The sequence below is a fragment of the Sorex fumeus genome, unplaced genomic scaffold (genome assembly GCF_029834395.1).
Source record: "Sorex fumeus unplaced genomic scaffold, SorFum_2.1 ptg000007l, whole genome shotgun sequence".
Taxonomy (NCBI): domain Eukaryota; kingdom Metazoa; phylum Chordata; class Mammalia; order Eulipotyphla; family Soricidae; genus Sorex; species Sorex fumeus.
In genome coordinates this window covers 20,260,163-20,282,631 of record NW_026606064.1, presented here as the reverse complement: position 1 = coordinate 20,282,631, position 22,469 = coordinate 20,260,163, and the positions used below count along the sequence as shown (strand labels likewise).

The 22,469-nt window shown below is 40.7% G+C and overlaps 1 protein-coding gene across 1 annotated transcript in view; it reads left to right on the top strand.

Moving 5' to 3' along the window:
• CD44 (CD44 molecule (Indian blood group)) overlaps positions 1 to 7,258 on the top strand; it is a 94,172-nt gene extending 86,914 nt beyond the window's left edge. Inside the window, exon 18 of the mRNA XM_056135462.1 lies at positions 6,338 to 7,258. Within this exon, the coding sequence (XP_055991437.1) occupies positions 6,338 to 6,542 (205 nt within the window). The 3' untranslated portion in view covers positions 6,543 to 7,258. The remainder of the gene's footprint in view (positions 1 to 6,337) is intronic.
• Positions 7,259 to 22,469: the final 15,211 nt, after the last annotated feature.

The window sequence follows — 22,469 nt, the reverse complement described above, 5'->3', positions numbered from 1 at the left end:
TGTAAAAGAATTACGAATTGGTTGTCTACTTTTGCATGTTTGCTATCCCTGTTTCCACAGTAATGGTGAGGTCATTGCAGTGATCAAAAGCTTTCCCTGAAAGAGTCTAAAGATAGTCAATTTCCTAGAACTAGCTTGTTGGTTGTTTTTATTTCCCAGAGACCCCTTTCCCTTAACCAGCTTTATTGTTTGAGAATCTTTTTTAAATGATATGTGTGTATATATATATATATGTATATATATATATATATATGATGAATTTGTGACCAGACTCCTGAAATAATGCTACTTAAAGTGAAGGAAATCATTTTTAGCAACAAAACTTAAATAGGAACAATCCAAAAGCATACATCTAACTTTCCCAGTAAGAAAGTGTTCTTTTTCTCCAAGCATATTCACAAGGAACATTAAAAAATTTTATAAATATTGCTAGGATTCCTTCTGAACAGGCAAAATTTCTAAGCAGGGCCACTTTGGATGTACCACCAGATCCTCTGATAGTACAGAAAAAGCCTCTAAATTTGTAAGGAGATCTAGAGACATATGTAGAATCTTTCCTGCTGGCTCTTGTGAAGCAACATATAGTTAATTCTATTGCTGTGCATAACCCATGCAGTTCCTCTAATTATTTGAGAGAGATGAACAAATGCCATTTACACCAATATTAATAAGAATACTGTAAGTAAAAAAGCTGTTTTATTATCTATATATTTGAGAATATAATGAAAAAAGAAAAAGATGAGATGTGATAGAAGATTATCTAAGGAACAAAAACTAGAAATTAAAAGTTAAAGAAACTCCTAAGATACTTCGACAACTCACTGGGAAGTGATTTGGAGGGGAGGAGTAAGTAAAGTAAAGTAAAGGCCCTCCCGTTGATCATCGATTTGCTCGAGTGGGCCCAGTAACGTCTCCATTGGAGACTTTGTTGTTACTGTGTCTGGCATATCGAATACTCTTGGTAGCTTGCCGGGCTCTCCAAGAGGGGCGGAGGAATCAAACTCGGGTCGGCCATGTTGGCTGCATGCAAGGCAAACGCCCTACCACTGTGCTATCACTCAGAGAGTTTGAATTTAAATAATATGACTTGAGGGAACTCCTACATAGAGCTTTATGCTTTCTCTCAGTCTCTTCCTTTTCTCTTTATTACTTGGCTCAATTAAATAAAAAGTATTCTATTATTTGTAATCAGTTCCTTTGCATTAGGTCCTAGAAGGTACCCCTCTGCTTTCATACATAGCCCATAAGCTTTGTGCATGTCACCATAGAAATGCTGTCCTGGATACTGTTGGTGATGTAGAGAGAAATTGGAGAAGTATCTCAGCTGTCTGTCCCCTGAGAGCAGCTGGAGTCCATACAGCATAGCTGGTTAGACTCTTATGTCAGTCCCCATCATGTTAGTAGTAAAAAGGGGCCCCTTTGCCACCCTCCCCTCTTCCCACAGCCAGCGGTCACCTAGCAACCAGGCAAACAGACTCTTACCCGGAAAGTAGCTGCTTAGACGCCATAAATTACTATGTCCTGATTTGATAATGGAAAACAGATTTGCCACGCAGCTCAAGGGCGGTTACTGGCTGCACAGGTTCCTTCTTGTGCGCTGCTGTGTCTCCAAAGCCTCCAGCCCATTTCTAATCCTCTTAGAAGGCAAGATCCTTTCTGTTTTGAGCATTACTTTTTAGAGGCATTCAGAATCCTATTTTCATAAAAGAAAGCTTGGTTGACAATAGGGACCTATAAGAGACATTAATTTATTCAGCAAACATGGTTGGAGTCCTCTCTCAGCCGTGGTGAAGAGAAAGAAAGGATTACAAAGAAAAAGGGTGCTGGCTCTTCCCTAGAACTATCCCAAAGCGTACTGGTAGCATGGGTTTGTTAGATTTGGGTCAGCTAATATTTATTGAATAATACTCTATAATAAGATTTGATAGATGAGTTATTATTTAAAAATAAGACCAAGAAAGAATTCCAAGTTGAGGTCTAAAGACTGACCAAAAGCTTCCATGGCAGTGATCTGGGAGTCATGTCATCTTAAAGATGGTAATTCATCTTTGCCTATCAACTCATAATCCACGTCCCCTTTCCTTGCACCTCTTTATATAACCAGCCTGGTAGCTTTCCAGTGGAAATAGGACCACATTTCATGCTCCTTAAAAACAACTAAGAGCTTTCTTTTTAGGAACTAATGGGTATTAGATACAACACGCAGTCCAAGAAGTTAGGTGTCTTTCTTCGGAATGATTTACCTTATCAGTATAAAGAGGAACAAAGTATGAGCCTTTACCAGTAAAAGCTTCACAAAACCTTATGTGACTCTGCAGAACATTTCTGGGCAGGAAAGACCTTTGCCAAATCCACCTTCATGCAAATGATCCTCTTTTTATATATCCCAGTGGGCAGTCCTCAACCCTCTCTACTTGTTATGACCTCTTCATTCAACATTAGGATTTAGAAATACCTTCCTTCTCACCTGCACAAGCACTATTTGTTCTTAGTCAATTTTTTTTCTACATTAAGATCCAAGCATTCAGTAAATAAGTGTCCAGCTACAGGGTTTTACACATGACCACTGTCCACTTTTGATGACCAAACACTCAAGATATGCCAGTTTTGTTTCAGTTAAGAAATTAAACTTTTATTTCGTGTGATTTTTATAAAGTTAAAATTTAAGTGGTTAGTGTCTACCATGCTGAAAGACAATTTTAACATAATAAAAAATAGAGCTTTAAATATGTGGGGTGGGGGAGAGATAAGACCACTTGTTAAGTTTATACTCATAAGTTTTTCAAGATGAATTTCCCCATGCCCTAACTAAATGTGTGTAAACTGGTTTCTGAACCCCACCCAATCTGCCCACCCTTTCTGGGTGAGGTTCAAGTTTGGTTCCTTCTACATGATGTGGTCACTCTTGACCAATGCCTTGAATTTAAGAGAAGATGCAGTTCACTAGAAAGTGCAGTTAGGTAGAGACTCTGACCTCTGAATGCAGAAATCCTAAGTTGTAGGTACTGTGTGGTGCTGCCATTACCGGTGAAGCAAGTTTGGATGAAATGAAGGACTTGTCTCAGTCTTTGGGTTACACAATGATGAAGTTAAGTTGAATGCTAAAACTTCCTCCATGCTGTTTCTTTTATATTCCTTCTAGTTAGAAAGAATGAAAGAAAAAAATTAGAACTTGCCTTTTGAAACACCTTATTAAATGCCTGAAACACCAAATGTTAAATGGTGTTATTTACAAGAACCATCGTGTCCTCTTGAAAAAGTGCAGGTAGATAGATAATACAAACATAAGTCAAAGGAGAAATGGGGACAGAACAAAACTCAGGCACGATATTTCTAAATCATACAGCTTGAATGTTATCCACTTTCAAAATCAGCTTCATTTAGATTAACAACATGAAACCTACCTCATCTTGTGCACTAAATTTTTATGTATGTAAACCACTCTCTCTCTCTCTTTCTGTTTTTTTGTAAACCACTTTTTCAATATTTCCTTCAGCAGCTTCTCAAGCACCCTTGGGTGGGAAAATAAAAATCACTTTAGTGTGGTAATTTTCCTCCAAAGAAAATCTATCACTAGAAAACGGAAAATAATATAACATAAATATAAAATAAATAAATAATATAAATAGCGTTTCACCTTCCATCATCATAGTGAAAATAACAAGGCAGGGGGAGGAAGCCAGAGAAGCAAGCAAAGCCCATTTCTCCGGTTATAGAACAGTTACTATCAACATTTAGGGAACATTTATTCTGTTCCAGATCCTGTTCTAAGTGCTTGTTCCAGTCCTGGTTGTCCTCATCTTGATTAGGAACAAATCACAAGAACAGGCTAAAGTATATAATGCCAGGCCCTCTTTCAGGGGCTTTCCACTATTCTGTGAGATTGGCACTCTGTGTTGCCTGCCGTTACAGATAAGAAACAGACTCTAGCTCACACCAAGGTAAGAACTCAAGGCTAGTGCTTCCAAGACCCCATTCTTTTTTTTTTTTTAATGAAACACCATGAGATACAATTACAGACTTACACACTTTCGTGATTACGTTTCAGTCATACAATGGTTGGGTACCCATCCCTCCACCAGTGTCCATTCTCCACCACCAATGTTGCCAGTATCCCCCCCCCCCCACCACCACCTCATTCCGCCCCCCCCCCCCTCTGTGGTAGGCACTTTCCCTTTTACTCTCTCTCTCCTTTTGCAAGACCCCATTCTTATCTATATGGATTGCACCTATATTCCCAGGTCTATAATCAAGAATCTGTCCTTATACCTCTCACCAAAGATCATGTTAGAGGATACAGGATCTACCTCCTGCTGTATAATTTCCATTTCCCTAAACAAGAGATTAAAGTTTATGGCCTTGGCAGACATAGAGGAAATGGCCCTTGATCATGAATAATAGAGGCTTTGTCCTTACAACTACAAATGTCTAGCAGCAAAGTGAATGATTCTGACTTTATGCTACTTCCAAATCTCCAGATGATTGGCAGCATTAATTGAGTTGAGCCATAAAGACCCAGATTTGAACACTGACTCTGCCCATCTTATTAGCTGCAGGATTTCAAGCAAGTTGTTCAAGCCTTTCTAAATCTCGATTTCTTTTGCTGTATAATGGGAATTATAACTGCTTTGTAAGATTGTTGTGGCAATCACATGAAACTGTTGAGCAAGTGCCTAGCACTGAGGAATAAATTCTAGTCCAGTTTACTTCTTCTCCAAGAGTTTGCAAGTTTGCACAAGACTGTGCAATCTGGCTTCCTTTAAAAATGATTGGGCTTTTAGATATATAGTGGTAGAGATCATATTTACAGGAAGGAGGGAGCATTGCATCAGGCTGGGTGGAGTAAGGCAACATTATGACAGTGCTATGATGCAGGGACTAGATCATTGTCGCACCATTCCAGATCTGCTGCATTTGAATCTTAAGTTACTAGAACAAACCTTGAAGTAGAAGTGAATGATCTATCTTCATTCTACTTTCTATATCCAGGATTATATAGACGTAATCTAATGCTGGGAATAAAACCAGTATATCTTTGAGGCCAGAGAGATAATACAGTGGGTAAGACACTTGCCTTGCACATGGCTAACCCAGGTTTGATCCCTGGCATGCAGTATGGTCTCTCTCTGATGGGAGGGATCCCTTAGCACAGAGCCAGGAGTAAGCCCTGAGCACAGCTCTAGGTGGCCCCAAACAAATAAGCAAAACAAAACTCCCACAAAACAAACAAAAAACAATACAACCTTGCACTTCTAGAAAAATGTTTCATTGTAATTAGTATCTGTAGTAATAATCCTGATGGGCCAACAAAGTGTTGACTGCGAGGGGAAGTAATGGAACTTTCTTGAATACGTGAATCAGAAAGGCTTATAATCATATTGATGATTTATTAAAATCTGCAGAAACTCTCAGAGTATTTAAAGGAAGCAGATGTTTTCCATAAGCTAATATGGTAGAAGGAAAATTAGAACTTGGAATTCAGGCACTCAAATTTTGGATCTTGATTATATTGTTTTCAAAGGGCTGGAGCGATAGCACAGCGGTAGGGCGTTCGCCTTACAAGCGGCCAACATGGTCGACCTGAGTTCGATTCCTCCGCCCCTTTCGGAGAGCCTGGCAAGCTACTGAGAGTATTCGATATGCCAAACACAGTAACAACAAAGTCTCCAATGGAGACGTTACTGGGCCCGCTCGAGCAAATCGACGATCAATGGGAGGGCCTTTACCTTTACCTTTACCTGGGGCAAATTATTAAATTTTCTGAATTACAAATTTTTATTATTTATTTATTTATATATTTGCTTTTTGGGTCACACTTGTCAATGCTCAGGGATTACTCCTGGCTTTGCACTCAGAAATTACTCCTGGCAGTGCTCAGAGGGACCATATGGGATGCTGGGGATCGAACCCGGGTTGGCTGCATGCAAGGCAAACACCCTACCCGCTGTGCTATCACTCCAGCCCCACAAATTTTCTCTACCTGAAACAACAAATGATAAGTATACTGATTCCCAGAGTTTTGTCATCAATTCTTAAACTCAAAGGTGCAACTTGGGTTTCTTGAGGCCTTGATGAATCACAGGTCTGGGTCCTTGCTCCTAGAGTTCTCCGATCTGTTAGGTCTGGGGTGAAGCTGAGAATTTGCATTTCACAAATGTTCACAGTTAATGATTTCACTGCTGGTTCCAGAACTTTATGCTGAGAAGCACACATTATTAAGATTCGATAACATGAAACTAAGACCACTACAGACCACTGTAGGAAAGATGATGATGACAGCAAAAATAGTTGAAATCATATGCCTCCTTTTCATTTGATTTTTTTTTTTAACTATCAGGTGTGGACAAAAGAAGAAGTTGGTGATTAACAATGGCAACGGAGCCGTGGAGGATAGGAAACCAAGTGGACTCAATGGAGAAGCCAGCAAGTCTCAAGAGATGGTGCACTTGGTGAACAAGGAACCGTCAGAGACTCCAGACCAGTTTATGACAGCCGATGAGACACGGAATCTGCAGAATGTGGATATGAAGATTGGGGTGTAACCTTCACTATAACCTTAGAAACAAATGACAGTCAGACACATTACCATTACAGGGAGCTGGGACACTTCACAGATGCAATGTGCTACTGATTATTTGGGGGATCTTTTTTTAGCATAAATTTTTTACTCCTTTTTGTTTTTTTTTATATTTTCAAGTCAGGTCCATTTTATAAAAACAGCATTGCTTTCTGGAATGAAGGCCCAATTAATAATTGGCAGGAATTTGCAGTTCCAGTTCCCACCTAGAAGCCTCTCACCCTGGGGTGCACTATGGGATGGCTTCTAACTAAAGCCACAGAAACATCTCCCCCTTTCTCATCCTCAACTCTCCTTCCATTTCACCTCCCGAATTCCAACTGCTTGCTAAGAACATTCCTCAGGACTAAAAGCAGTTAGTCCCCGGGATGAAGTTTGAATGAGTGAGTGCGTATTGTCTCTTCAGCAACCTGAGCCCTGAACATCACTTTCCAGTGATGAGGGGTTGGGGTGTACTGATTACACAACCACTTCTACAGACCCCCCTGAAAATTTTTCAGTTGCTTCTGGGAGATACCCAAAGGGTAAAGCTATTTATCTGTAGTAAGCTATTTATCTGTGTTTTTGAAATATAAAACCCTGGAAGATTTTTATAATTATGATATTTCTTGTTGCCTTGTCAGAGGCATACAAGAATTTAAACCCATTCAGAATAAACATCTGTATTTCTTCCACCATAAACCTTTGCGGCTGTGATTCTTCAGTTTCTTAATCAGCAATGGCTGAGTCCTGGTAGGTCATCAGAAAGATGTGTAAAGGTTTCTCCTTGAAAGTTTCAGGTTGCAAAGCCTCTACTGAACCAAATCTCACTGAGGATCAGGAAAGACAGGACTGCTTTCTTTCTAAGACTCAAAAGTCTTTTGTTTCTGAAAAACAGAATTGTGAAAGGAGGAGCTTTGTTGCTTTAATATTTTAATGATCATTTATTCTCTGTCTTCAAAGTCTGTGAAAAGTTATATTATGTTTGTGTGATCTGCCACATACGGGATTTTATTCCAGAGAATTGACAGTGATGTCCAAAAACAGTATGGAAGTGCCTTTTAACATCTTTTAGTAAAAGAAGTCTGTGGTAATTAAAGATTAAAAGTCAGTAACCAACTGATTGGCCAAGGAGAGTGGAGCAGGGAGAGTCCCCGATCAAACAATTCATGGTTCTGTTTGCTTATACTTCAACAACCCAATTGCCTCCTGTTATAGTTTCATTTTCTCAGAATCTTAAAAAAAGTTTACAGGGCTTCCTGCCATTGGAGTCAAATCATTGGATAGGCAGGTATACAGTCAATAAGAGAATAATGGCTTTATGTTCCCATTTGGCAAGTCCTTTATGATCTTTATTCATAACTCCAGAATCCCTCCTTTAGTCATAGAACCTCCAAAGATGATTAGTAGTTATAAGAGATTAATCCATAAAGAAAAGACTCTACTAGAATGAGAACTTCTTTTAGTCTCCCTTAAAGGTCATCTGCTGCCTAAACTGATAATCCTAACTGGCAATTGTAAGACAGAGAGAGAGAGAGAGAGAGAGAGAGAGAGAGAGAGAAGAGAGAAGAGGGAAGAGAGAAAGAGAAAGGAAGGAAGGAAGGAAGGAAGGAAGGAAGGAAGGAAGGAAGGAAGAGAAAGAAAGAGAGAAAGGAAAAAGATGAGAAGGTGAGAAAAAGGCTCCCACATATGTCTGGGATGAGCTTATATAAACCCTTGATAAAGAAGGATTTTAAAGAAGAATGAACACTTTATGCCCTCAGTTCCAATTTCTACGTTCCACTATCCAACCCCACATCCTGCCATGGTCTTTAAATACTTCCTTCCTCTGCTGCCAACATTGCCAGTCAAGTCTATATTCGTCTATCTTGTTTTATTTTCAAGTTGAAAGAAAAAAGAAAATGAACACATGGTCACTCTGTTATTACTATGGTTAGTGTCAAAGTTATCTTCTGTTTTCCAGGAATTTTCTTAGCTCTACAACAGATCCAGATAGACACACTCAGGCCCTTTAACCTAAAAGCAACTAAAAGGAACAATTCACCTTGAGATCAGATTTAATCGAGTTATACCAGGCTCTTCCCATCAGCCAGATTCTCTTTGTGACCAGGACCATGAATATTCTCACAGTTAAGGTGGTTTCCCATCCTTACTAGATAGTCCCAATAAAAATGCTGATATAAATGACTGGTTTTGTTTGGGAATTAATTAATTACTATGTCTTATTTTATAGATGCTGTCTTCTTGCTATATCTCTATGTTCTCAAAATAGGAATGGGGGGTGCAATTATATTACTAGCTTTTTTCTCTTGCAAGAAATGCACTCTAATTTTGCATGAAGTTCAAGGAAAAAGTTGTATCATATCTCATTTGCTGTGTAGCAGAACTCTAGAAGTATAACTTGACTACAGAACATTTCTATCATTTCTTGGGCTAGCTCATTGAACTGAGCCTTGTTTGTAAAAGTAAGGGACCACCAACCTCTTTTTTTTTTTGCAAAGCAATCTGAGAGTCCAAAATGTAATTTTTCTGTGATATTAAATCTTTTGCATCTCTAAATTTGCACTGAGTGAAAAATTAGTCAAAAGACACCTTAATATCACTTTTTTTTATAGATTTTTTCCTGGAAGAATGGACTTTTTTCTGACAGAAAATCTCAAAAAAAATTAATGTGAAATCTTAGTGTCAAAAACAGAGTTCACAGGCAACATTCATTCAATATTGGTACAACAGAGGTGTAAGAGAAAGGAAATCTCAACTTCTGAGTATTGTAAAATGAATGTAAGAATAACATAGTCCATTTGCCTTTAGACATAGCTTTGACCTTTTGTGACTGACATGATTAGTTTTTCAATAATAATTTATTATTTGTGCATGTATAGTAACCACTGTTAGCTTTATTTTCAAAGTGTGCCCTCTGATTTTTACATATTTACTGAAGGACTAGTAATAATAATACAGAATGTATGGATATGTATATTGTCAGTTGAGAGAAGTTATTGGAAAATATTAAAAGGATAAGGGAAATGAACTTGTGTCTCTAATTTGAAGGACAGGAGATTGGAGAAGACAGAACCCAGGTCGTTTGGCCATCTGGATAATTTTAAAGCACAGGGTTAAAGATTTATGGGATAGCTGATGAATCACGGGTTTCCATCCTTGGAAAGTCTTACACTTTCCATGGAACTTGTGTGGTTCACAGCTTTCAAACTATGGTATTGTGAAGTGTGAATTCTTTAAAGACCAAGTACTAATCCTGAACTTCTGTTCAAGAGAGTAGAGTAAACATACCTCTATTCCCTCATGTCTGTCTCTAAAAATAAAGACATTCAATAAAGCCAATGGGGTCAAAGGCAATAGCAGAAGTATAACAGACAGAAGGCCAGAAAGTAAACAGTTAATTGGTAACCTCTGAGCAAAGCTGAAACCTAAGCATGAGGGGGTGAACATTGGGAAGCAACCACATGTATATAGCAGAATTCTGGAGAGACACGGGTTGGCAGCATTCGCTACCTTATTGTGGTATGCAAAAATTGGAAGATAGGTTTAAAGATTGAAAGAAGCAATTAGAACCCCAAATCTCTTTGCCTTTCAAAGTAGCTAATTGACTATTCTTTTCCCAATTTCAGTTTTTAAAAAAAGTAATTTGCTCCCTGGAGAAAGCATAGTCTGGATGTGGGATAGCTCAGAATATACCCTTGACATTAGAAATACTATATTAAAAAGTGCCACCACATGAGAAATGCTGAAACTCTTTCACCTTCTCTCCGAATATGGCTCCCAGAAGATCAAGTATATATCCTCAAGGCAGAAGCTCAGTCTTTCTGGGGAACCGGATAAACCCAAGAGAAAAACCCTAAAGATACTAACATGATTGTTCCCAAAGAGCTTGTCCTGCAAAACATTCTACTGTGAAGATCACATCTCAAGCCCTACTGGCACTCAGGCTTCTTAATTTCCTGTGGTTCTTACGCATGAAAAGCAGAGATAACTCACAGAAGAAAGCCTGTGAGAAAAAAAGATTATTTATAAACTTACAGTGATAAGGAAAGATTAAGTATCTGAAAAGAAACACATGCCAATGTAAAAAGAGTTATGCTCAGAAAACACCTGAAAAAAAAAAAGAAGAAAAAAATCCTTCCAAATTTAAACACAAATTAAATAAATGCAAGCATAATAAAAATGGAGAACCATTTTAGGAAATATAGCTTGCAAATAATAGGAGTTTCAGAAATAGGTAAAGAATGACAAGGAATTCGTTCAAGAAAAAAATATCAAGAAATATTCCCTGAAGTGAGGAAACCTGCATAGTTTGACTAAAAGAACAGTGTCTAGAATAATGGATGAAAATAAATGCATAGTAAAGCATCACTGTCTTAGTGTTGTTCATCGATTGCCTCGAGCAGGCCCCAGTAACATCTCCCTCATCCTAGCCCTGAGATTTTAAAAAATGTCACATTTGAGGTTCTTTCAGGGTAAGGAGAATGAGACCCATAATTGTTACTGGTTTTTGGCATATTGAATATGCCACGGGGAGTTTGCCAGACTCTGACGTGCAGGACGCAGGGAGTAGATCTCCAAGCCTGCTCGGATTGGGACTGGGGCCTCCACCCAGATCCCCCAACTTCCAGTATAGTAAAGCATATCATATAAAAAAAGTCCATGATAACGGGGCAAAAGATGAACCAATAAGCATCTAGAGAGGAAAAATTGATATATACAGGATCAAGCATCAGAATAGAATCAGAATTCTCGACAGCTATACTAGGGGAGAAGCCCGTGGAAGAGTGTCTCCAAAATTCTGAAGAAAGTGTTTCCAAGCCTGAACTCTAATTGAGTTAAACCAAAATTAAGTGTACGGGTATAATGAAGACATTCCGGATACGTGTTGTCTCTAAATCTAGTCAATCATTTTCAGGCAACTCCCAAAGGATGTTCACCATCAAAACAAGGGAGTTACCAAGAAAGGGAAAGTCATGAGATTCAGAAAACCAAGTAGAGGGAATTCCTAAAATGACAATAGAGGGAAATCTGAGGTGGTGACTGTATAGCAGGAACAATTAATCCAAACTGGAGCACTGACTAAAGATGAAACATCAGAAGACTTGAATTTATTGGCTTCTAATTAAAAAGTAACTTGTTTTTTGGTTCTCACAGTTAACTACTGCTGCATTAGAAATCACTCCAAAATGTAACAGCTTAAAACTACAACCACACCTTCTCATGAGTTCATGCATCATCTGGGTGCTTCTATGTGATCTTTCTGGGCAGGACTCATTTGAGTTAACTGAATTTAAGCGTCTTGTGGCTGATCGTCGGGATAGCTAGAATCTGCAGTGGCATCATCTAAGAGGGCTGGGATGACTCCCTTTCACCAGCTCCCTCGTCCAGGCCTGACAGTGTTCCACATGACCGCAGATGTCCCGCCCTTACCTTCTGTCATCCCACGGGACAGTCACAAGAGTAGGCCCACTGTCAAAGAGGGAAATGGATTCAGCCTTGTAACGAGAGGAGCTGTAGAGTTGCTGTGCAAAAGGTAATGGCAATAAAGAGGCCATTGTTCATTGATCGGGACCATTAATGCAATCAGTGCATGACAGTGGTGTTGAAAGACTCTTCTCCTCAAGGGCACCTCTCATGTTTATGCTTAGGACATATTCATGCACCGTTTTGTCCATGTTGGCAGTAACATGAATGTAGAGCACTATGAACAACTTTCTAAATTCCATGCTTTCTTGGAAAAGGAAGGAACAGAAGCCTACATAAATATATGTGTTAGAGACGAATGGTACAGGTGAAAGACAGCATGAACTTTAAAATAGGACATGTCTGGTTTGTACTAATTTAGCTCATAACTGTGATAGTCTGCCCACAAAATATTTAAGAATATTTAAGATATACATATTAAATTTCTCATCAGTACAAAAGGGTACAAGCAAAGAGAGGATTAAATGAAATAATAAGTACATACTAGCAACTGGCATATTTCAGGAGCTTGAAAATAGTCATTCCTATTCAAATATTAATTCCTCTCCCCATACACAGTACAGACTAAATTTCACCCTCCTGCCCTGTTTCTCAAACTTTAACCAGATTTTAAATGTGTTTAATGTATGACTATTTTAACCCAGGGTGACTGGAAGCAGTTTCAGCATCCAAGATTCCTTATGAGGAAGCACTTTTATTTTCATAGAAAGGCCTGTTGCTTAAAAACCAAGGCTAAAGAGCCTTGAAATTGTTTCAGGAAATTGTTTACACAGCATCCACTGGCAAAATCTTGGGCATTCCAGCTATTACGGTTGCAGACTAAAGTTGGGGCTTCTCCCCTGGCTACTATCATAGCTTCCAGGAAGTTGCCTTACCACAGCTCTACCCAGGCTGAAATCCTCCCACCTCTGAACATCCCCTCTTAGCTTGTTCACCTGTCACTCAGGCAGCTCTAACTCTGCTATTTCATTATATTTTCCATGGACTGACTCTTCCACTATGCAGTGAATCTCTTGAGAGTAGGATTTAGCTCTATAATCTCCAGCCCAACACATGATCTAGCTCAGTAAGAGCCTCCAAAGTCACCACCTACTCATCACCACCGGACGCCTGGGTAGGTCTACACTCTGAGTCTTCCCTATAATTCATAAAAGAGAATTTTTTTTGAGGGGGCCACACCTAGTGGTGCTTGGGATTTACACCTGGCTCTGCATTTTACAGTTCATTCTTGGTGGTGCTCAGGAGACCATGTTGGGTGCCAGGGATTGAACCCTGAAAAAATCCAGAAAGCAGACAGTTTGTTGGTAACCTCTGAGCAAAGCTGGAACCTAAGGCAGGAGTGGGGAAAGTTGGGAGACAACTACATTTATGTAGCAGAAGTCTGGAAAGACTTAGGAGTTGGCAGCCTTAGCTGCCTTGTTGAGGTATGCAAGGCAATTGCCCTACCCACTGTACTATCTCTTTGGTTTATATCACTGATCACTGATCACTGTCCTCCCATTGTTCATTGATTTTCTCGAGGGGGCCAATAACATCTCCATTGTGAGACTTGTTACTGTGTCTGGCATATCGAATACGCCACGGGAAGCTTCCCAGGCTTTGCCATGCGGGCGAGATACTCTCGGTAGTTGCCAGGCTCTCCGAGAGGGGCGGAGGAATTGAACTTGGGTTAGCCATGCTGGCTGCATGCAAGGCAAACGCCCTACCATGGTGCTATTGCTCCAGCCCTTGGTTTATATATAAAAAAAGAATTCTTATTCTGTTTTTAATAGATGATACACCAGGAGGTACGGAGAAGTTAATCATGGTCCCCAAGCTACAGGAGTTAACACCTGGAATGGAACTTGTTTGTGTTCAAAATCTTTGATTTAAGGCATCTGTTGTCAAAAGTCTGTTAAGGGGCTGGAGCAATTGCACAGCAGGTAGGGCGTTTGCCTTGCACGTGGCCATCCTGGATTCGGTTCCCATATGGTCCCCTGAGCACTGCCAGGAGTGATTCCTAAGTGCAAAGCCACAAGTAACCCCTGAGTATTGCCTGGTGTGACCCAAAAAGCAAAAAAAAAAAAAGTTTATTAAATTTGAATTTGTTCAAGTTAAGCGATTGAGGTTAATGCCACTCTCCTGTATCTCTCTCTCTCCTTTTTCTTCCTCTCGCTCTCTTTTCTCTTGGTCTCTCTTTTCTTTTTCTCTTTCCTTTCTCTCCTTTTTCTCTCCTTCTCTTGTGTCATCTATTATTAACTTTCTATTTTTCTAACCGCTACAAACCAGCATTCCTTGAGCTTGGTAGATCAGGTGGGGCCTCCCTGACCCCACAGGGAAGGCTTTTTGGGGAGTGAGTAAACAAATATACACTCAATGTTTACGCTGTAAAGATAATGGGATTAATTTAGGAAACCACCACAGCCTCACAGATCCTGGGTTTGTTGGGTTATTGCCAAGGTGCAGGAGCATGGGGTCAGGCAATCGAGAAGTTTTGCTGAGTCATAGGCTTCTTTACAATAACAGCACCCAGCTGCTGGCCGCTGTTCTTGTCTCCTCTGACACTGGGTCTGCGCGCCAACAGTCTGTCCATCAGGCTTCACCGCCAATTGTCTCCTCAGTCCCACCCCGTCAGGCTTCCAGACAGCTTGCCTCATCTTCGGATGACCACTGTTTTCCAGAAATCGAATCCAAACCACTTCCTCAGCCCTCACTCCCCAAAGAGGAATATCAAGAACTCAGGAAAGACTGCTGGAGTTGAGTGAAAAAGTTGGTGCTCTTTAAAATAAAGAGATCGCTCAAAGGGCTGAGCACATGGCTAGCCATGCAAAAGGTTCCATTCCCAGCACATGAGCTACCCCTATCCCAGCACCCCCGGGGGGGCCCTGGAAGCCTTGCTACTGTCTGGGAGACACCCCCTCTCTTAAAAATAAGAATGAGTTAGGATTCCACCCCATCTACTTAGTCATGTTTGACCTTACTGGGTTATTTTTAAAATATGCCTTCAACTCTTCTTTTGTAAAATGAAATAGGAATTGCTACCAGAAAGATGTTTGGGGATTGAGTAAAATAATGTCTGTAAACCCCGTAGGATAGTGGTTATTTTAGGTTTTTCTTCCTCTGTCCTGCCCTCTTCCACTTCTCTCTCCTTTTCCCTCTCTTTCTCACTTTTTTCCTTTCTCCTTCTCTCTCTCCTGTATCTCTCTCCTTTCTCATCCTCTCACTCCCTTTTCTCTTTCTCTCTTTTCATTCTTTCTCTTTCTTTTCTCTCCTTTTTCTCTCCCTCTCCTGTGTCATCTATTATTATCTTTCTATTATCATCTTTTGTCAACTATTATTATCTTCTGGAGCGATAGCACAGAGGTAGGGCATTTGCCTTGCATGCAGCCAACTTGGCTGACCTGAGTTCGATTCCTCCACCCCTCTCAGAAAGCCCGGCAAGCTATCGAGAGTATTTCGTCCTCAAGGCAAAGTCTGGCAAGCTACCTGTGACATATTTGATACGCCAAACACAGTAACAACAAGTGCCACAATGGAGACGTTACTGGGCCCGCTTGAGCAAATCGATGAACAACGGGAGGATAGTGCTACAGTTGTATCATCAATTATCTTCTTGGTTATCTGGATCCGTGCCCCTGTAATACCCATCTCCTCCCTCCCTCCCTTCTTCCTCCCTTCCTCCCTTCTTTCCTCCCTCTCTTCCTCCCTTTTTCCCTCCCTCCCTCCTTCCTTCCTTCCTTCCTTCCTTCCTTCCTTCCTTCCTTCCTTCCTTCCTTCCTTCCTTCCTTCCTTCTTTCCCCAGAAATCAAATCCAGTTATCACTTAGTCATGTCCCTTCTTCTGTGATTCCATAATGGGAGATCTTAGAATTTGAACCATGATGTAGGGGAGTCAGAGGTATTCCAAGAAATTATGAGCCCCTTCTTAAGTGGGACCCTCAAAATCTTTTCATCCTGGCTATCCAAAATAGCCACCAGCAAAGAAAAGAGCACCGCCCAGTCCCCTCCAGTTTTCTCTGGAAGGGTGGCATATGCAGGCTTATTGTCAACACCCTACTCCATGCATATGCTGCCAGAGTCAAGATTTAGGGTGGTTCCCCACAGGGTGAGGAGATAAGGAGATGGGAATCGCAGGGGCCCAGTTCCAGATAACCAGGCTCACATCTTGGGAACTCACCCATGCAGAAGTGGAGGGACAGGTTTCAGCACTAAAGGCTTAAGGGCAAATCAAATTTCAGGTGAGGTTACTGGCATTTACTTTCTGCTTTCTTCTCCATCTTGGATTCTTGAGCTCTCATTGGAAAAAAGGAAGAAGGAAAGTCTTAGTCTGTGAAAAATAAGGTGTTACCAGGGGGAAAGAGGAAAGTGGGAGAAACGGACAAAGGAGTCTTATGTCTGTGAACTGGCACTACACTATAGTGCTAGAGACAGTGAGACTTAAACACAGAGAAGATGTGAGGCTGCACTCCTGAATCTTATAGCATTGCAAACCAAGAAGAAATAGAAAACCTTCTATTTTATTCTTTAAAAGAGAAAAAATAGCAACAACCTCTTGAAAAATGATTTTTCAAAACATGTTAGAGAATTGCAAAGAAGAATCAGACTTGAAAAACCGCTCCAATGGAAATGAAGTTAGTAATTATTTAAGAACTTTGATGCATATAACAGGCATGTGAATCATAATCAGAAAGTAGCCCCTTGCAATGGAGTCTTAATAAGAATGTTATTTTCCCCATAATATTCAGCAGCAGGCTGGGTGGGTGTACTTTCATGAAACATTAAATGAACCACACTTTATAAAAAATTTATGTATTTATTTATTTATTGACTTTTGGGATCAGACACAGAAATGCTGAGGGGTTATTCCCGGCTGTGCATGCAGGAATTACTCCTGGTGGTGCTCAGGGGACCCTGTGGGATGCCAGGGATCAAATCTGGGTTGGCCACGTACAATCCGGGTTGGTCAAGTACAAGTACAATGTCCTACCCGCTGAACTATCACTCCAGCCCCAGAGAAGGACCTGACATCTCTTCTGTCCTTTGACACTATCATTGCTGTACCATGGTAAACATCACCTTCAGATTCACAGGTCAGCACCAAGCTGGGACTTCTCTCAATAATCAAAAGACTCTCTTTGGCTCACTTTCTCCATTAATGAAATTTAGAGCTTTATATTAACATAAACGCATGCCAAGAATTGGAATTGCTGGGTCATATGAAAGTTTAATTCTTGATCACTTGATCACTTGAGTTCCCGTTAATCATCGATTTGCTTAAGTGGGCACCAGTAACGTCTCCATTCATCCCTGTTGCATAGCCCAATGGCGTCTGTTCGTTCTAGCAACAAAGATCCTCAAACTGATCGTTCAGGGTCTTGACGAAGAAGTCTGACCATTTTGTAGGTGGGCGGCTACGCAGTCTTTTGACATCCGTGGAATCCAGTAGGTAATGGCTCTAGTCCAGTGGTCATCTCCAAATCTCATTACGTGTTTAGCCCATCTGATTTTCGATGCCTTGGCAAACGAGACAGCATCCCTGATTCTTGATTGTCGACGGAGGTTGGAACTCCGGATTCTTTCTCTCAATTTCTTAGGAATTGTTTTCACTTCTTAGGTTTTCCTCTTTTGAGAAGTGTTCATCTGACAAGTCAGCGATGGAAATTTTCTTAGCTAGATTCACCACCTTTTAGAAATGGTTTCATTCCAACCATTTTACTGGCACTTTTTGAACTATTGAGAATGCGCCCCCTAGTGGACACTTCAGAACATGCCCCCTAGTCCTGTGGAAATTGAGTCAGATCACCCCCATCCAATTGTGTATTCCTCCAAATAAACTAGAAAAATGAGGGTGGGCAAAATGCTTAGAAAGAGTAAAACTGAACTCCTGAATCTTATATGTGGGGTGAGAGTAGGTTTCCTGTATTGTGGAACAAATCACCAGACTACAGTTGATAGTCTGTGTTTTCCTTTTAACCAATTACCTTGTGTTTTGAAAAGGATTTATAAGAAGTAGACATTAGTTAGTTGCCTTTTAATTATAATACTAAGTATCTGCTGTGTGCTGGTCACCGTTCTATGTATCAGGCTGCACATCTTGGTCTGAGGGACACAAAGTATTGCAGCCTAGTCCCTGCAGGGGGTATCTATCTGTGAAAGCTGACATCAGCTGCGTGTTTACTCTCTATGAGACACTATTCACAATTTGCTGCCTGTATTGAATGTATCAACCTCTCTGTGGTTAAATAGATAATAGAACATAGCCTCTATGATTACCAGGACTAAATCAATTAACATCTGGGACCTCTTAGAACAGTGCCTGATACCAAGTACAACATAAAGTAAGAAAACTGAAGATCCAACACCTTGTAAGACAAAGTACCTTCCTACCTCCGTTTTACAGCTGGGGAATACAGTCAGTAAGTGCAGAGCTAGGAGGACATTTGAGAAACCCAGAGCCAAGATCTTCTCTCCAACTCTTCTCTTCAGCATCTGCCTAGACATACCAAACCTCTTAGAAGGAACCATTTCCATTATGGCTCCTAAAAAGGGTTGGCGTCAACATTGATGACTATTAAATGAGTTCCACAGTCATCTGGGATTCTAAAACAGTGCATGCCTATTAGGACTAAATGCAGTACACATGACTGTCTATTTGGAGCCCGAGGAAGTTTCAATCATGAACCAAATGTTGGCTCTTGATTTGGGTTTAGAGTTATTCTTTTGGCTAAAAGAACTTACTGAGAGAACCTAAGGCTACTCAAAGAAGACATTTCTTATCGCTTGTTTTGTGTTGTCCTTTATAAGGAATTTATTCACCCGCCATCTTGCCAACAGAGAAACTGCCTGGCTCCACAACTTATCTCAAACAAAACAAAACAAAACAAAACAAAACATTATGATGTCGCCTGAATCTTCCCAGGTAGATTGGTCCAGGCTGACAAATCTGGGGCCTTTATGGGAGAGGGACAGGCAAATTCCCTTTTCTTCCTGAAGGCACAGCAGCCCACAACCCACAGTCATACATGACACGTGACATCATCTGATATAGAACCGGCCAATCCCACAAGTAAACCTCATCAAACTGCCAAGCTACCCAACAGATAACTCCAGTTCCATAGCTCCTGGACCATGACACTTCCAAATTTCATAGTACTTTCAGCTCAGTAGGATCACAGCAAATCTGATGAGAAAGTTGCAAAAAAAAAAAGACCACCAAGCACAGTGAGCCTAAACAATAAAACAGAATAATACAGAAGGCTTAACTAGCAACAGCAGTTCTGTAAATCCTCAACCAATAATTTAGCAACACCATTGTGAGATATAACAATGATCACAAATTGATTCTTATTGGTCTAAGCTTTGATATTTGATATTTGCCCTTGTGTTAGAACAAACATGGCAAGGATAAGAAAGCACATATCTAAAAAAGAGAGATTGGTGGGGGGGCCAAATTTTCCATTTTTACTGTTAAGTTCTTTTTTCCAAAAACTATTTTTACAATAAACCATGATTTACCAAGTTTTTCATAATACAGGGCTGAAGAGATAGCACAGAGGTAGGGCATTTGCTTTGCGCGCAGCCAACCCAGCCGAGCTGGGTTCGATTCCTCCACCCCTCTCAGAGAGCCTGGCAAGCTACTGAGAGTATCTCGCCCGCACGGCAAAGCCTAGCAAGCTACCCGTGATGTATTCGATATGCCAAACACAGTAACAAGTCTCATGATGGAGACGTTACTGGGCCCGCTCAAGCAAATCGATGAACAACGGGATGACCGTGACCGTGACCGTTCATAATACAGTTGTTTCAGAAATGAAATGTTCCAACACCACTCCCACCATCCATATGACCTTCCCTCCACTACTGTCTCTAGTATCACAGCCACCACCCTAGCCTGACTGCAGGCACAAATTTACTTCATATTGAATGAAGAAAGGCTCATTCTGTCTCTAGGGTTAAGGGAAATGTGATTTGGACAAGATCTCTTTTACTGCTATTAACAGAAAGGTTATCTCAGAGGCAGTGGGTTAAGTGATGCTTTTTCAGCAAAGCAATACAGGACTTTTTCTACCAGGAGGAGTATTAAGATGCAAGGGGTGGGGGGAGAAACTATTTTTGTTATTTAGATCAGGACAGGGGATTTCTGAAGAAATTAACCCTGGAGGTGGTGATAAGATTGACTTTAGGTATTCAGGGGAAATCCAGCCACCACTCTGGTAGCAGTCTCTCAACAGTTTTCCTCCTACCCTTCAGATCCCAAGATAAGTGCTTACCCCAGGGGAATCAAGAAGACAAAGAAACCACAGTTGTCTGCTGAGCAATTGAAGGAATAAAGCAATTGACACCTAGAAGGGAAAGCTGAGAAAAGCAGAAAGAGTTGACAAGAACAGAGATGTAATTAATTTTTTTTGTGTTTTGTTTTGTTTGGGGGGGGCACACCCAATTGTGCCCAGGACTCACTCCTGGCTCTGTGCTCAGGAATCACCCCGGCAGGATATGGGGTACAGAGGATAAAGTCCAGGTCAGCAACAGTGCAAGACAGGCTTTCTACCATCTGTACTATTGCATTGGCCCAGAGATTTGATTATTTATATGAGGAAAAACAATGGTAGATGTTAGGGAAAAACCAGGATGGATGGGTAAACACTAGATATGAGTGTGGTTTATAGTGGAGAGATGAGAGGTGAGGGAGAACAATTAAAAGGTGTTATAGAGGACCCGGACCGAGCAATAGCACAACGGGTCGGGCGTTTGCCTTGCACGCAGCGAAACCGGGTTGGATTCCTCCATTCCTCTCCGAGAGCCCAGAAAGCTAACGAGAGTATCCCGCCCACACAGCAGAGCCTGACAAGCTCTCCGTGGTGTGTTCGATATGCCAAAAACAGGAACAAGTCTCACAATGGAGATGTTACTGGTGCCGGCTCGAACAAACCAATACACAACAGGAGGACAGTGCTACAGTGCTATGGAGGATCCAGGGAGATACGTACAAGAAGCATGATGTTCTCAGACTTTGGGTATCAACTGTATGGTTTTACTGGCTGATAATCAGTGGGAATGATGGGAGTGATCCCTACCCTAATCCCAAATAAAACAAAAATGATAGGGAGCTGAAATAACTCTGAGGAAACATCTGACCTCACACACAAACACAAACCACCAGCTTGTCTGGTTCATGGATAACATCAAGTCCACACTACCTGTTCTCCTTCTCCCCTCCTTATTCTCACAATTATACAAGATTTTAAAATAATTAGTAGCTATTTAATTTAACCCTCATAACCTTCAGACAGAGGACACTTGTTTGATATTCAGTGTCCTCTGAAATCTATATGAAGTCCTGAAAACTGTAGGTGCTCAACCATATGTATTGGATAAATGCCCCAATGAAACAGCAAGGTACACATCAGATGCATCTATAATGATGGAACCTAGGGTAGGAGAGAGAGATAGTTCAAGTAGTAGAGCACATATCATGTGCAAGATTGTAAATCTGATGTCAGCAATGGATGATCCCTCAAGCACCATGGGTATAACCCTAGTGGCCTATAAGCTCTGATGAGTATGGTCTTATTTATTTTGGGACAGGCATTAATTGATTTTCTTAATGAGCTGTGTTTTGAAAGTTTTCCATGTATTGAATCGGATCTAGTCATAATCCAAGTCATAAGCAAAAATTCAACTGCCTATTGATAGGTATTTCATGGCAACTGCTAAAGTTAGAAAATGTCACCACCTTTTTTTTTAAAATTGAATCATCGTGAGTTATTGTTATAAAACTTTCATGTTTGAGTTTCAGTCATACACTGATCGAAACCCATCCCTCCACCAGTATACATTTTCCACCACCAATGTCCCCAATATCCTTACACTCTCCTCTCATATCCCTCCCCCTGCCTCTATGGCAGATAATTTCCCTCTTACTCTCTCTCTTTCTCTCTACTTCTAGGTATTATGGTTTGCAATACAGATAATGAGAGGCCATCATGTTTGGTCCTTTACTTTCAGCGTACATCTCCCATCCCAAGAGATCCCTCTAACCATCATTGACTTAGTGATCCCTTCTCTATCCTAGCTACCTTCTCCCCCAGCTCATAAGGCAGGTTTCAATCCATTGAGTAATCTTCCTGGCCCTTGTCTCTACATTTCTTGAGTGTTAGTCTCAAATTATTTTGTATTCTACAAATGAGTGCAGTCATTCTCCCTCTCTTTCTGACTCATTTCACTTAGCATGATACTCTTCATGTTGATCCACTTATAAGCAAATTTTATGACTTCATCTTTCCTAACAGCTGCATAGTATTCCATTGTGTAGATGTACCAAATTTTCTTTAACCAGTCCTCTGTTCTCGGGCACTCGAGTTGTTTCCAGATTCTGGTTGTTGTGAACAGTGCTGCAATGAATGTAAAGGTGCAGATGTCATTACTACTCTGCTTTTTTGCACTTTCGG